At 52.2% G+C, this 15855-nt stretch overlaps 1 protein-coding gene across 1 annotated transcript in view; it reads left to right on the forward strand.

The window, feature by feature from the left end:
• BRD9 (bromodomain containing 9) overlaps positions 1-15855 on the forward strand; it is a 29484-nt gene that overhangs the window by 8203 nt on the left and 5426 nt on the right. Inside the window, exons 5-13 of the mRNA XM_021687086.2 lie at positions 23-167; positions 1921-2031; positions 2720-2895; positions 3963-4095; positions 5653-5728; positions 6748-6843; positions 7704-7836; positions 10138-10249; positions 13644-13682. Coding sequence (XP_021542761.2) covers positions 23-167; positions 1921-2031; positions 2720-2895; positions 3963-4095; positions 5653-5728; positions 6748-6843; positions 7704-7836; positions 10138-10249; positions 13644-13682 — 1021 coding nt within the window. The remainder of the gene's footprint in view (positions 1-22; positions 168-1920; positions 2032-2719; positions 2896-3962; positions 4096-5652; positions 5729-6747; positions 6844-7703; positions 7837-10137; positions 10250-13643; positions 13683-15855) is intronic.

Genomic DNA, 15855 nt, shown 5'->3' on the forward strand with positions numbered 1-15855 from the left:
ATAAAGATGTTTTTGTTCTCAGAAAAGATCCTCATGGATTTTTCGCTTTTCCTGTCACGGATGCAATTGCTCCTGGATACTCAATGATAATAAAACATCCTATGGATTTTGGCACAATGAAAGACAAGATTGTAGCCAATGAATACAAGTCTGTCACAGAATTTAAGGTAACCTGGTTTCAGTTCCTGAAATCACTGCTATGAGGCTCTGTGTGTTTATGTCCCGTGAACACTCTGTCCACCTTAGCTTGTTCCCAGTTGCAAATTTCCATGGGCATTTGAGTGTTTGGGTTGAGGTCACCCAAACACAGCATCGGGGGTAATGGGTTGGCTGAAATGTCCTCTGTATTTTTGTGTGGAAGCCCGACCATATGTTGCAAGCCGTAGGAACACATCGGGTCGTGCAGGAGTGTGTCGATTTGGTCTGGCTCCAGAGTGGGTGTATCTAGAAATGCAGTTTTCCTAATTTTTAGATTTATAGGAATTGGGAATTTAATTTTTTTTGAATAATAAATTTATTTTTTATTTTTTATTCTTACGCTAATCATTCTACATTACATCGTTAGTTTTTGATGTAGCCTTCATGATTCATCGTTTGTGCTTAACACCCAGTGCTCCATGCAGTACGTGCCCTCTTTAATACCCATCACCAGGCTAACCCATCCTCCCACCCCCCTCCCCTCTAGAACCCTCAGTTTGTTTTTCAGAGTCCATCGTCGTCTCTCATGGTTCGTCTACCCCTCTGATTTGAATAATAAATTCTTAATAACACCTGAGTACATAGCTCTTAAATCTGTTTCTTTCTACCACCTATGAGGTGGTAAAAATTGATCTCGGCTTTGAAACCCAGGGGGGGATCAAAATGAGTGCTTCACAGCTTTGACAATCATGTCATTTATGAAAGGGCATCAGTTTTCTTTCTTAGTTTTGGTTAAATTTGGAAGGCTTGGCTTCTTTACTTTCATTTCCTGGTGATGTGACAGGGTTTGCCGAGCTGTGGAAGCAGTGCCACGCGAAAGGGTATTGCATAGAGTGGGCATTTCCTCTGGAGGGTTGGGCACTGCCCCAGGGGCAGATGGCTAGTGGCAGCCTGCAAATCCTTCACCTTCCTAACTTGGATCCCAGTTTGGTCTGCCGCCCAGTGACCGTCGTGGATGTGAGCAGCGTCCCCCTTCTCCTACGTTCTCAAGACTGGTACCTTGGGGCCAGCGAAGGATGGGGGCTTCACAGCCTCAGGCCCAGCCCTGGGGACCTTGGCGTGGGGCCGTGCTGGGGCTCGGGAAGGGCCGGGATAGTTTGCACTGTGTTGCCTGGCTGGCTTTAGCTGTCCTTGTGCATCCTGATGGCTGACTCACCTGTGATAGGTGTGTGCCGCATGTAATTTGGTTAGGGTGACAAAATACTGAGGTTTCCAATAGTTTATTTTTAATATAAGTTGTTCAGTAAGAGTCTCCTTGTGTTAGCGGAAGGGTTTGCTCTGATGCTTGTAATTACCTGTAGACAAAATTCTGAATTCTGTGGAAAAATCCCAGAGATAGAGAACACTAATGTGCCCGGGTTTCCGCTCATCCCTTGGCTCTAATGAAAAAAACCTGGCTGTCGTTCTTGTTCCTGTTTATGTCTGAGTTTCTCCCAAAGTGGGAGAGCTAGAGACAGAAGAGAGGGCTGCCGTGTTCTTACCACATGCGTGTGTCACACTCAGGAGGAAGTTCGGGGCTTGGCAGGCTTCTCACTGTGTGCAGGGAAAGACCAGTGAACAATTAGGAACATTTTTCTGAAGGTCTGAAAACCATATGTTAAAGTGAAGAGCCTAATCTAGTTGTTTCCCACTCACTTTGAGCCTCTTGACAGGAATCCAGTTTATGCTGTTGTCTTGGTGGCGTTTCAAATGGGGTGGATACTATTTTTTTTCCCTTTTCAGGCAGATTTTAAGCTGATGTGCGATAATGCCATGACCTACAACAGGCCGGACACTGTGTACTACAAGCTAGCCAAGAAGATCCTTCACGCGGGCTTTAAGATGATGAGCAAAGTAAGAAGCTCTTTGGCAGCGAGGAGCCACAGAAACAAGAATTCTCCTCTGTGTTTTTATGCCTAAACAGAACCTCACCCCAGTGAATGACATGCTTCCATCCATCCGTCACTGGCCGCGGTGTGGATCCCTCTGCTCTAGGGTAGACGTCCCAGGCCACCCTCCCCTCCAGGCGCTCGCTCTCTCTCTCTCTCTCTCTCTCTCTCTGTGCTCCTGCTCATGATCCAGCTGTAACGTCTCCTTAGGGTTGGTGGAAAGTTCTGGATCTGTTGATCTGAGCCTGGGTGTCTTGTCTCACTGGATTGCAGCCAGCCTGTGATTTGTTTTACATGGCTGCCCACTGAATCCAGATGGGACATCTTGGCCGTCCGGCGTGGCTTCCCAGATCTGTCCCATGAGCCAGGTTGCATGTGTCATGCATCTAGGACCAGTGCCATGTGCCTGATCAGCCTGTAGGTGAGGTGCGGCTCCTGTGCCCTTGGCCTGTCCCCTCGGCCAGCCCTGGGTGCTCCCGGCCAGTTGGCCGCACCTTTGGTGCTGACTCCCACCACCACCTCCCACGGTAGCGCCGTGGAGGTCAGCTCTTAGGCCAGGTGAGGCTGTGGCCATCCCCATCCCACCCATCGTCATGGCACCCTGGCTGTGAGGCAGAGGTAAAGCCCTGCTGCTCTGTCCTTTTTGATTCTAGGAGCGGCTGTTAGCTTTGAAGCGCAGCATGTCGTTTATGCAGGACATGGATTTTTCTCAGCAGGCAGCTCTTCTGGGCAATGAAGATACAGCCGTCGAGGAACCTGTTCCTGAAGTGGTACCCGTACAAGCAGAAACTGCCAAGAAATCCAAAAGGCCGAGTAGAGAAGTCATCAGGTAAAGAGAAGTGCGTGTGCCTGTTGCATGGGACACACACCTCGGGAAGGCGGGTGAGGGGGCATCCTGTGCTGGTGCCCACGGCCTTGGAGGAGCTCACAGACGGCTGCTTGTGCGGGGTCCCCAGGGGCCTGGGTCCACGCTCTAGCCTTAGGTGTTCCCAGGCAGCCGGCAAGCAACCTGGACCAGCCAGGACTTGTCCTGCAGGAGAGCCACTGTCACGCTGATGGACATAAGGTGCCGAAGGCGGGACAGCCCCTGCCGCCACACTCGGGCTCCGGAGCCCATCTGGCCACCGCTGTTCCCACATGTGTGTCGTTTGTGAATAATTGTTGGCCCTTCATTCCCAAGAGGTTCCCTCCCATGCAGAACGCATGCTAGTGGCCTGGCTTGGCTGTCCCCGGCTCAGGGGACATAACTGCTGCGTTGGGCAGGCTGCATGCTTAGGAGTGGGGGCTTCTTTCTCATCGTACCCCCTGAGCCAGAGCAAGGGCCTTTTTGTAGGCTTGGGGTCCGCAGGCAGGGTTTGCTCCCACAGCTCCTTAGAAGGGATCCACCCATTTGTTTCTAGACCCTTCCACAGGAGAGGCCACCTCCCTTGGGTGCTGCACCCAGCGACTCTTGACTGTGTAAGGAAGGAACTCCTTCACATGGGGCTTCTGGCCACCTGCGGGAGGCTTGGGATGCCCCTGGGGACTCACGGCCTTGTGTTCCTAGCTTACATTTGTTCCGGGTGCTTCAGCCCTCCACGGAGTTCTGCCCCTTTTTCTAATGGCGCCTTGAATGACACTAGGTTTGTGAGCCTCCCGGCATGTGGTAAGGTTCCCTTCGGGCAGCTCTTAGGTGACTGACACGTGAGGAACGTCTAGTGGCCATTTGGGTTACCCTTACTCTTGGTGGAAGTGTTTTGTGTTGCTGTGGTTACAGCTAAAAGGACAGGATTAAAGTGTGCTTCCTGCTACCAGCCCCTGGTGACCTCCAGGAGTGTTAGGGGCTGGCCCCACGGGAGGTGGGAGCGGCATGTTCCCCAGCCTCCTGGTGACTTGTGTGCTGTTCCCGCTTCGTAGCTGCATGTTTGAGCCAGAAGGAAATGCTTGCAGCCTGACGGACAGCACGGCGGAGGAGCATGTCCTGGCCTTGGTGGAGCACGCAGCCGACGAGGCTCGGGACAGGATCAGCCGGCTCCTCCCAGGGGGCAAGGTAGCGGCAGGAGGGCTGGGCAGGGCTGCGCCTGGTTGATGCATTGGTCACTGCAGGGTCATGTTGGCTCCTGTCACCGGCCTCATCTCCTGGGTGGGAGGGGGCCTCCAGGGGCACCTTGAAGGCAAGACCATCACAGAAGCTGTGTGTAGCGTGTGGACGCCCGTGGACAGGCTCACCCTTTGGTGGGATGTTGGTCACTGTTGCTGGAAGGCTGGGCCCACCAGGCTTCTGCAGCTGGAACCTTGTCCCGGTGTGCTTGCGTCTCTATACCCCTCTGCAGTGCCCGGGGGTTCCATGTGACCCAGGCATGGCCCGTGGGAGCTGCCCCAGCAGCTGCTCATCCTCAGGAAAAGGCCCCACCATCCTTTGAACACCTCGCCATAAGAATAGACCAGCATGTCCAATAGAAACCGCGAGGGTCCTGTGTATAGTTTTAAGTCTGGTAACGAGAACAGAGATGAAGTTAATCCTGGTGCCTTTTACTTGACCTGGTATATCCGGTCTTATGTTAGCATGTGCTCTGTATAAAAAGCCATTAGAACTGCACATCCTTTTTCCCACACGAAGGCTTTAAGATGCATGTTGAGTGGTACGTAAAGAATTTTGAATGATAATGTTTTAGATGTGCTGGGTTATGTGAGATATTGAGGTCAGTGTCTTTGTATGTCTTTAAACCTTCCTGGTGGAAAGTTTGAAGTTGCCTGTGTGGCTCGTGGTGTTGTGCTGCTGGACCCGCTGGTCTGCACCCCTGTAGTGCTCCAGCCCTGGGGTCTCCAGGGAGCCCAGGCTCTGGGTGGGGCCCACCTTGGGTGGGGCTCAGAAAGACCCAGTGCTGACCTGTGTGTACTCGAAGCGTGTGTCCGCACCCAAACCCCCATTGCTCCTGGCACCGCGCCCGCTTCACTCGTCTCCCTTTCGGGTGTTGGAATTCCACAGCGAGAAACCTGACTGCAGTTACTTGGTCAGTGGCGATGGATCCCCTGTCCTCGCTTCCCCTCCCCGCCCAGCCCTGCACTCAGGCTCCACAGGCTCCAGGGTGCAGGCCCGAAGGCCACCCTCCTCCCGTTCCCCACACCGACATGCAGGTGTCCCTCTTCCTGGACCTTCCTGGTGGCCTTCAGAAGAGGAGTGGTTTTGTTTGGTGGTTGGTCTTTAAGTGGAAGTGAGTCCTTTGTGGTTTAGATATGGAGCCTCTAGGCCATCCACAGACATGGCCCTTGGTGACCAGAGTCTTGTTCTAGCTCATCTGGTTCAGGTTCTGACATCCTGTGAAATGGTTGTTTCTGGGTAAAGCCTCCTGTTTCAAAAGCTCTTTTAGAAGGGTCACAAGGAACCTGAGTTCTTCCAGTGCACACAGGTCTGAAATTAAATTCGGGAAGGTATGAGAGGGGCCTCTGTAGCCTTTTCCACAGGGAAACCAAGAACCTCTTGGCCTTCTGGGGTTCATCCCAGTTAGGTCATACTGGGAGGCCTCTATTTTGTTGGCGTGTCAGTAGAAACTGCAACCGCAGGATTCTGGTCAGGGGACGGGCATTCAGGTGTGCTTTCTTGCAGATGGGCTATCTGAAGAAGAACGGGGACGGCAGCCTGCTCTACAGCGTGGTCAACACGGCTGAGCCGGACGCCGACGGTGCGTGGCCCCTTGCAGGGCTGGGCTTCTCCGAGCCCCACACACTGCTTTGTTAGTCTCTGCACCGCCAAGGATTTTAAAACTTCGTAACCTGTTTGAGATCAGCATTTCCCCTGCAGAGCGTGGCACCAGTGGTAAAGCATAGAGAAGAGTCCCCGTCTGGTTTCATGCTCCTGTACGTCCCCCTTGACACGACCTGTGTGTGATAAATGGACAGAGGGCAGTCGTCCTGCGGGGGCGGAGGTCCTGGTCAGACCTCTTGTGCCCGACAGTCCCCAGCACAGGCAGAAGGACTGGAGCTGCACTCCCACAGAGCTGTGGTCCTAGAAGCCCTCGTGGCCTGACTTCCTGGTCCCATCACAAAGGGTTTACTCAGTAAGGGCTCCCTGTGAGAAACCAGAGTGCTCAGTCTCCCACTCGCCAAGCTCGAAAGAGGCCCAGACGTGAGCTTTAGAAGAAATACCCTGTTTGATCATCGTGTTAAGGAAGATCTTGGTGGAGACACAGATGCTGGATCTGTGCAGTCTTTTCTGTGGGTTCTAAGAAGCGTTTATGTACTTCTTCGTCTCTGAAAAGTGCCTCGAAGGCTTGCCTTTGAGGAAGAGCAAAGCTCACTTGCACTTGTAATACATTCTCTCACACACAAAGGAAAATAAAATATTCTCCATTGTTCTCGCCCGCATGGGTGTGGGGCTGCTCCCACCGCCTGGGGCTCTTGGCAGTGTTCTTTAATGTGGCCCTAGATAGGGGCTTAGTGTTCTCTGACATGTACCCCGCGTGGACCCTGGCTGACTACTCTGGCTGAAACGAGTGGTAACATTCTTTGTAAGAGAACACGAGAGCTGGTAACTACTAGCTTAGAAAGAGATAGGAAGGTTCGAGAATTGTAGTGGCTTCTGTAAAGTTGATCTTAGCTGGTCTTTGTAGAGAGCCCCTGAGCCTCCCTATGTGCCCAGGTGAGGCAATGTGGGGGCTGGGAGCTCCCCGAGCCACCTGCTCACAGCCTGGTCCCCTTACAGAGGAGGAGACCCACCCTGTGGACCTGAGCTCGCTCTCCAGCAAGCTGCTCCCGGGCTTCACCACGCTGGGCTTCAAAGACGAGAGAAGGGGCAAAGGTGAGTGAGGCGGGCAGGTGGGGGCAGGGGGTCACAGCAGAGGTGTGGACCCTGAGTCCTCCCCCAAGATCTTCCTGGCTTACCTGTTTTTAGTACCGTATCCCCACGCTGGCTCTGAAATAGCAGTGAAATTCCGGTCATTTGAAGTGAGGGGAATAAAAATGAGTGGGCAGGCTCCTGCTGTCTGCTCTTGCCAGTGGGTGGGTCTGAGCTCCGTGCTGACGCTGGGTAGGGGTGCACAAAGGTGTCTGGAGGACGATGGTGGGCAAGGGTGGGCACGGTGGGGGAGGGAGGGAGGGGACTGACCGGTGTGTCGGCTGCTCCTGTGCTCGAGCAGGCAGACGTTCGTGGCCGGCTTGCTGGTTTTGGGGTGTGTCCGGGCGAGCCGCAGTTTTGTTCCCAGGGGACATTTTCTGGTCACACCGTGGTCCTACTGGCGTCGAGCGGGGAGAGGCCTGGAGTGCTCCCCCACACCATTCCTCTCGAGCCCTGACTTCGTGTGGAGGTGCAGCGATGCCTCCTTCAGGGCACGGAGCCTCTGAGTCCCTTGACCTGCCCTCCCCGCAGGCTCAGTCCGCAGCGCTGTCTGGGGACTGTGCTCTGGGGATGCTGCCGCTCAGGCCCCTGCAGAATGCACTCGCTTCTCTGTGGTCATGGCTTGGACGTAAAACGAGGCGTTGAGGCAGTTCTGCTGGCTAGGCCCCGAATGCTGCTACTCTTGGGGTGTGCTGAGGGGCGGCATTTGCATGCAGAAGAGAGTGTGTGACGGTGGGGGCTGGTGGGGGGCCCGGTGGGGGTGCTCGGCCTGCGGAACGCCGGCGCGCGTCTCATGCCCTCATGCTCCCCTCTCGTGCTCTTAGTGACGTTTCTCTCCAGCGCCACCACCGCGCTGTCAGTGCACAACAATTCCGTATTTGGCGACTTGAAATCGGACGAAATGGAGCTGCTGTATTCTGCCTATGGAGACGAGACGGGTGTGCAGTGCGCGCTGAGGTGAGCAGGGTTGGCGGAAACGCGGACCGGCTTCTTGCCCACTCTGCGGCGGGAACGTGTCCCTGGCCCGCGGTGGGCGGCCCCGCCTGTGTGTGTGTGGGGACGGCGGCCGACAGCAGCGGATCCGCACAGCAGAAGTTTCCACGTTACTTCCCGTCGACCGCAGGTCGATGTCGAAGCTCAGGTAACTCAGCTGGTAGTGTGAGCAGGTGATGATCCAGGTTGTAGTTGGGAAGGGAATGTGTGTGTGTGTAACCTGTGCCGTGCATGTTGAGTTTGTTTCGTGGCTTTATTGAAATGTGGCTTCGTGGCTGTACTAGACTGCTTGGGCCACCAAAACAGAGCACCGCGGGCCAGATGGCTTCAATGGTAGGCATTTATCTTCTGGTGGTCCTGGAGGCTGTTGGTCTGAGATCCAGGCGTAGGCAGGGCTGGCTTCTCCTGAGGCTTCTTGGCTTGTAGACACCGTGGTCTCCCTGTGTCCTCTCGTGGGCGTCCTGTGTGCGTCTCCGTCCTGACCTCCGCTTCCTTTAAAGACACCAATCGTAATGGATTAGGGCCCACCTTGAAGACCTCGTCCTAACCTAATTACCTCTTAAAGGCCCTGTCTCCAAATACAGTCCACGTTCTGAGGTCCTGGGGTTAGAGCTCAATGTAAGAATTATGGGCCACCGTCGAGTCCCTGACAGTGATTAAGATGTGGTCTTAAAATCATAGATGCAGTACTGTGTTTTTGTAGAACTGTTTTTGTGTGTATTTTTTTGCTTTGTGTGCCAAGTAGAAGTGGGTCACTCTTACAGAAGTTTAGTAATTTTCCAGGAGGAAAGTAAAATTTTGTCAACCTCTAAGAAATGGGTTTTTTCCACATTAGATCTCTGTTTAATTCGAAACCGAATACAGGGTGTATTTTAAAATGGACAGTAAGAAATCAGTTAGTCCTTATTACAGGAAGTGAGTATGTATCCAGGTTTTTGTGAGACCAAAGAAGTGCAAGTGGAAAACCAAGGAGGGAATTTGTTGTGGGCGAGGACAGTGTCGCAAGTGGTGACCCTCTCCTTTACCCCGCTGCCCTGTCACAACCCTCCAGGGTCAGCAGCCACCTTCGGTTTGGGTGGCCTTGTCCAGCGCCCGCTCCCGAAGCACAGACGGACTCTGGGTGCCAGACAGCGAGAATCCCAGGCGCGTGGGCAGCACACGGAGGCGGGCAGACAGCGCTCCTCCCTGGCATCCCCACGTCACCTCCCCACGTGCTCTGTTCCGAGGCACTTCCAGACCACACCCTGAGTGTTGCGACTGCTCCCTGCCCCTTCGCACCTCAGTTTGGTGGTTTCTCCTAAAATGCGCCTGGTGCAGACTTGTGTGTGTTGTCACGGTTTCACTTCCAGACCAGCCCTTCTCAGCCTCTGCCCAGCCTTTGATGCTAGGACTTGGGCTTTTGGTCTCTGCTTCCTTTTGAAATACTTTGGTTTTATGTATTTATTTATTTTTTAGCATTCCTGTGATCCAAAAATCAAAATCACCCTCTAGGGCGTATGCAGAGAGACATGCTTCCGTATTGATCCGTCCCCGTCCCATTGCGGAGCATCCTCCTCAATCTACTTATGTTTTTAAATCCAATAAAAAAAAAAAGATAAAATTATTCTTCTTTTACAGAAGTTAGCGTAAGATATCTGGTTGACCCTTGAGCAACACGGCTTTCAATTGTGCAAGTCCATTTACATGCGGCTTTTTTTTCATTAAACATAGTACAGTATTGTAAACGTATTTTCTCTCTGATCATTTTCCTTGTAACGTGTTTTTCTTTAGCTTGCTTTATTGTGAGAATATGGTGCATAATACATATAATTTATAAAATCTGTATTAATCAGTGTTTTCTGTCATCAGAAAGGCTTCTGGTCAACAGTAGACTGTTGGTTAAGTTTTGGGAGAGTCAGAAGTTAATATGCAGATTTTCAGCTGTGGGGTTCAGTGCCCCTAATCCCGCGTTGCTCAAGGGTCAACTGAATACATATAGACTGTTGTTCACTTTTTTAAAAAATAATTCTCTCTTGAGATGTTTTTAACATTTTTGGGTCGTGGGCCACTTTGAAGATCTGATGAAGACTCCTGATTCCCCCCCCCCTAAAACTATATCTGGGAGGTTTGGTGCGCCCAGTAAGACCTTCTCTTGTGGAGGAACATCTGAGGCGGTGGGCTGGCAGGGCGGGCTCCTGAGATCAGGACCACTGGCGCTGGTGGAAGAATCTGGACGACTGGAGTGTGTGCTGCCTGTCTGATCATGTTCCCTCATGGCCCTTCCAGCCTGCAGGAGTTTGTGAAGGATGCTGGGAGCTACAGCAAGAAAATGGTGGATGACCTCCTGGACCAGATCACCGGTGGGGACCACTCACGAATGCTCTTCCAGCTGAGGCAGGTGGGTGCGCCATGCTGGCCCCCTTGCGGGCGCCCACGGCCCTGGGCTCCTGCCATTGGGTCACTGCTGTTGGAGAGCCCATGCAGACCGACGTGGTTCTGGCTAGCTGTTCTTCCCTTACTCTTCTTTTGTTTTCCTTTTTTTCCCCATAAACGGTTAATTTTCTTTCAGAGGAACTTAAGAATAGTTGTCTCTATTGACCACATATTCACCATTTCTGGCACTCTTGATAACATTTTTTTTTTTTTAAAGATTTTATTTATTTGACAGAGAGACAGAGAGTACAAGTAGGCAGAGCAGCAGGCAGAGGGAGAGGGAGAAGCAGGCTCCCCGATGAGCAGGGAGCCGGACACAGGGCTCGATCCCAGGACCCTGGGATCATGACCTGAGCCGAAGGCAGCCGCTTAACCGACTGAGCCACCCAGGCGCCCCTCTTTGTAACTTTTTATATACCCGAACTTCTTTCATCTACTATCATTTTCTTTCATCCTGAAGAACCTTCTTTAATATTTCCTGTGGTATAGACTTGCTGACAGTGAATTTACTCAGCCTTTTTTTTTTTTGGTCTGAAAAACGTTTTTATTTTACCTTTATTTTTGAAATTCATCTTCCCTGGGTGTGGAATTACAGGCTGTTATTTTCCTGTCTACTTTAAAAGATGCCTGACTGCATTGTTTCCAGAGTGTTTGTGGTCATTTTCATCTGTGTTTTCCTCCTGTCACCTGTCGTCTGGTTGCATCAAGGATTGGCAAATGTGGGCCCATGAGCTATGAATGTTCTCTTACCTTTCTTAAAGGCTGTAAAAAAAAAAAAAAAAAAGTGTGCTACAGACCTTATGTGGCCCACAAAGCCTCAAGGATTTGCTCTTCAGTCCTTTGGAGAAAGATTACTGAATGCTGCTCTAGATATTTTTATTTTTTAATTTTCTTTTTCTTTTTTTATTTTTTTAAGATTTTATTTATTTATTTGACAGAGAGAGATACAGCGAGAGAGGGAACACAAGCAGGGGGAGTGGGAGAGGGAGAAGCAGGCTTCCCGCCGAGCAGGGAGCCCAATGCGGGGCTCGATCCCAGGACGCTGGGACCATGACCCGAGCCGAAGGCAGACGCTTAGCAACTGAGCCGTCCAGGCGCCGCTGCTCTAGATGCTTTTAAATCTGAACCCTTGTAACTGGTTTTCAGTGGGTCATTGTTGTGTCGTAGTGTTCTTCATGTTTATTCCGCTTACCAGTTGTCGAGTTTCGTGGACCTATCAGTTTATAGTTTTCTTCAAATGGAAGATTTTCATCCATTATTTCTTCAAATACCATTTCTGCCCACACCCCACTTCTATCATTTTTCTAGGACTTTGACACAGGTGTTAGAGATCTTAACCTGTCCTGCATGCTGTTAATGCTCTGTTCCTTTTTAGTCTTTTTTCCGTCTTCACGTTTGGTTTCTGTTGCCGCGGCTCCAGTGGAGTGATCTGGTTTAGTGCTGCATCGACATCTGCTGTTAATCCCAGCCACTGAACTTCACTTCAGCTGCTGTGTTCATCTGCCTTTCCTTCACGTTATGTTCATGCTTTCCTTTAAATTTGGACCTATTTATAATATCTACTACGGCTGCTTTTAAAGTCCTTATCCACTAATTCTGTCATCTCTGTCACTTCTGGATTTGCCTCTTGGCAGATTTTCTTCTGTTTGTAGGCCACGATTTGCTGCTTTTTTGTTTGATTGGATCCTGGGTGTCACAGTGTTGAGTCTCCCTTGTCTAGACCATGCTGATACAGAGCCAGTGGCCACTAGTGGCTGGTGGAAGTTTTACTGTGGCTTGTCTCCATTTAGATACGATGAAAATGTGAACTACAAACCAGAATTTCAGAGACCAGTACAGAAAATGAAATGTAAAAATATTTCATTGGTTTATTTGGATTATACGTTAAAGAATGTTTTCAGTACGTTAGATTAAGTAAAATATGTTATTGTAGTTGAACGTTAACATTAATTTTCGTCGGCTACTAGAAAATTAAAGTTCGCTGTATGCCCACGTTATATATTACTGCTGGGCAGGGCTGGTCTGGCTTACTGTGTTCCTTTAAAGAACATTGATGTTCTTTTTGGCAGAGTCCGTGTGAGTCACCTGATTTCTTGGGGTTTGTTTTTAAGCTTTCTTAGGGCGGGTTTAGGTGGCCTTTATGTTGGGTGAGTGTGGCCCTGATACTAAGGAATGGCCCTTCTGGGGTCTCCTGTGGTCGCCAAGTTTCAGTGAGGACTAGCTCTGGCCGGGTGGAGTACGAGTGTGTGTCCCCATGCGTGCCTGGCCCCGCAGTGTCCCATCTGTGCGTGCACAGGTTACTGTCCGCTGGGCGGGTCCCTCCCGGATTTGTGGAGCTTCTGCTGGGAGCTGTGTCTTCCTCTTCAGACTTTGCCCACCAGCCGCCAGCCAGTGAACTCTCACTTCTCCGCGTGCTTGGCCACAATGCTCCAGGTGCTGTTTTCTGTTCTGTGGCCTGAAAGTTTACTCCTGGGGCTGCCCCTGGGCACAGTGCCTGAGCCGTGTCTTTATGCTGTGTGGTGCTTATAGCAGGACATTAAAATAGTGGTGATATTTATTTTTCTATTCAAGTTTATAAAAATTGCAGCACAAGGGAATTTCCAGAACATTATCACAAACAAAAGATTTTAGGTGCAGAAGTTTGCAACCTCAATGATTGTTTTTAGGTACATGCACACAACTAGGTATCTTGAAGGTGATGCTCCTGCCAAATTGTAAGGCAGTTAGGTTTAGGCTTCTGATCTGCACACGTGGCCACATGTGGCTGGGGTCCCTATGGAATGTGGTCACGTGGTAGTGGTCCCGGGTGACTTTGGGTCCCACTCAGGTTGTGGTCGCACAGTAGTTAAGTGTGAGCCTCTTGTAGGCTTTGTGCAGCCTGAGGAGAAGGGTACGTGGGCCTGTAGCCCAGGCCACCTGAGGGCCCTGGTGCCTCTTCATCCAGCAGGTGAAACCGCCAGGCCTGGTATTTTTCCCTGAGACACAGGGCACAGTGTCGGACTTTTACTTTGTGTTTTAAGCTGTCCAGCGCTGCAAGAACAGGTTGGGTGCTCTCCCACTTCCTCTTCATCCTGTCCAGGGTGCTCCCAGGGCGCTTGGCCCACCGGGGATCTTGGCTGGGGCTACGTGAGTTGGGCCCTCCGTGGGTCTAGTTGGCTGTCTCGCTCAATCTCTGCCATCTCCATGGAAGCAGGCAAGGCCCAGCTCTGACTTACAATATGGTATGAACATCATGGGGCAACCCCAGCGATTGTGAATAAACTGTTTTTAATTCACACTTGTGTACATGACGTGAGTGAAGTGTTCTGTATAAAACTGTTTTGGAAACACTGGCTTCTCAAACCTGTTTTGATTTGCAGAGGAGAAATGTTCCAGTGAAGCCTCCAGACGAAGTGAAGGTGAGTTGTACAGTCATGTAAGTAAAAACCCAATTATTAGCGTTCCTGTGGGGAACGGTCACGTTCAGCCTCTGATATGGGGTGGCTGAGGAGAGGTGCGTGTGGTGTTTTATTGAGAAACTGATGAAGTGGTCGTCTCCTCCGCCGTGATTTTTAATGACTGGAGCGAGGGATGGAAAGCCACGGTACTTCCCCTCCAGCCCACACGCAGCAGCTGTGGAGCAGTGGCCACGCCGGGGGCTCTGTCTTCACAGGGGCCCGGGAGGGGTGGGCCTGCTGGGGCCTGTGGAGCGAGGAGCAAGCTTGGTTTCTGGTGCGGTGGGTTCTTCCGGCCCTCCCAGGAGGTACTGTGTGCTGCCAGCCAGGGGCATATGCACTGCATCCTTGTGAGTGAGGCCAGCTTGACAGATCATGTCCTCAGGGCATTCCCAGCACCCAAAGTAGACTGTCTGCATATGAGGAAACTTCATCGTGGTCTGGCCTCGGTTTCCCCATTTTTCTCGTCCCTTGGGAGTAACTTGGAGCGTGCATGTTGATAACAAGCTTTGACCACAGCCCCTGTGTTGGAGCAGAGGCACCAGGCCTCTGAGCAGGCCGTGGGGGCCTGGGTCACAGGTGTTACCTGGCCTCGGTGGACGGAGGGCCCGCTCCGGAGGCACGTCAGGTGCCCGTCAGGTGGGGCTCGTCGAGTGACGGAATGGGGAGGGTGGCATGGATGTCTCCCCTGAGGGGTGTGCCTTGGTGTGGCCAGATTTGAGATGCAGGCAGGGCTCTGCTCGGGGTCTCTTGGTGACGCGGATGTGCCGTGGCATGGAGCACAAGTCCCACAGGGTGTCTGTGCTGTCGGCTGTCTTGAGCTGGGAGCCCAGCACCCCCTCGGTCCTGCCACCAGCGCCTGCACGCAGACAGCCCAGGGCAGCCCCGGGAGCTTTCCGAAGGGGCCTCCTGCGGTGCCAGGAGCACCAAGCCCCGCTTCCCCACCGTCCTCCTCAAGCCTGTGGCGGCAGGCAGCTGTTGTGTGTCTTTCCCGTTGGCAGGCGGGGTGCGGCCTGGCATTGGCGAGGAGGCGCCGGCCTCTCCTCGTCTCCCTTCATTCCGTTGGTGCTTGCACCCCTCACGACATCTGTGGCACGTGCTGCCGGCACCACGTGGGGCTCCCGGACATCGCTGCAGATGTGGCAGGCGTGTTTTTTTTAGACTTCAGTTTCAGCACCCCCAAAGGCACAGACTCTGGTATCAGACAACGCCCTTTCCAACGCTGCCTTGGAGCGTAGATCTCCGTGCTTAACAAGTACGCAGAACCGGCTGATGGGAAGGTGGGCATCAGCGTAGTTTCCTGTAGGGGAGCCACAGGGCTCTCGCCCCCGGGATGCTTCTTGGGGTGTGTGGGGGGACTGTGGCTCTGTGTGGTTTCTAGGGAAAGAAATTGTGAGCAAGCCAGCTTTTTTCAAATTGTTTCTACAGGCTCCACGTTGCCTCGTGTTTTAGGGTCATCAGGTAAACCTATGAAACCTTGAAAGCCGTAGCTGTGGGGTGATTGTCCCAGGCATGTAAGGAATAAGGGCCTTGTGTGGGGCCCTGGGCAGGATAACAGTGCCAAGCCTCAGTCTCTGGTTGCAGAGCAGGGTGGTAATGCGGGGGTGGTTGTTAGACTCTGGCATGCTCACTGCTGGTGTATGGCTGCTGCTATACTCTGTAAATGTGAGCTCTGCCTGGTGTGTTGATGGGCCAAAGTCATCACTGTAACAGATCCTCTTGAGAGAAGTTATTTATCAGAGCGTAGACAGAAGTGACTTTTATGAAAGTCAGAACAAGCAAATTCTCGGATCACCCCAACAAGACAGTCCAACAGAATGGGGTTCACACCCAGATGAGACAGCCCAGTGGGAGAGGGCTCACACCGAGGCCCAGACAGACTGACGGGAGAGGGCTCACACCCAGAGAAGACTGTCTGACGGGAGAGGGCTCACACCCAGGCCCAGATATTCTGACAGGAGAGGGCTCACACCCAGAGAAGACTGATGGGAAAGGGCTCACACCCGGGGAACACTGATGGAAGAGGGCTCACACCCAGGCCCAGACAGTCTGACAGGAGAGGGCTCACATTCAGTGAAGGCAGCCTGACAGGAGAGGGCTCACACCCAGAGAAGATGACGGGAGAGGGCTCACACCC

This window comes from Neomonachus schauinslandi, chromosome 7 (genome assembly GCF_002201575.2).
Source record: "Neomonachus schauinslandi chromosome 7, ASM220157v2, whole genome shotgun sequence".
NCBI lineage: Eukaryota > Metazoa > Chordata > Mammalia > Carnivora > Phocidae > Neomonachus > Neomonachus schauinslandi.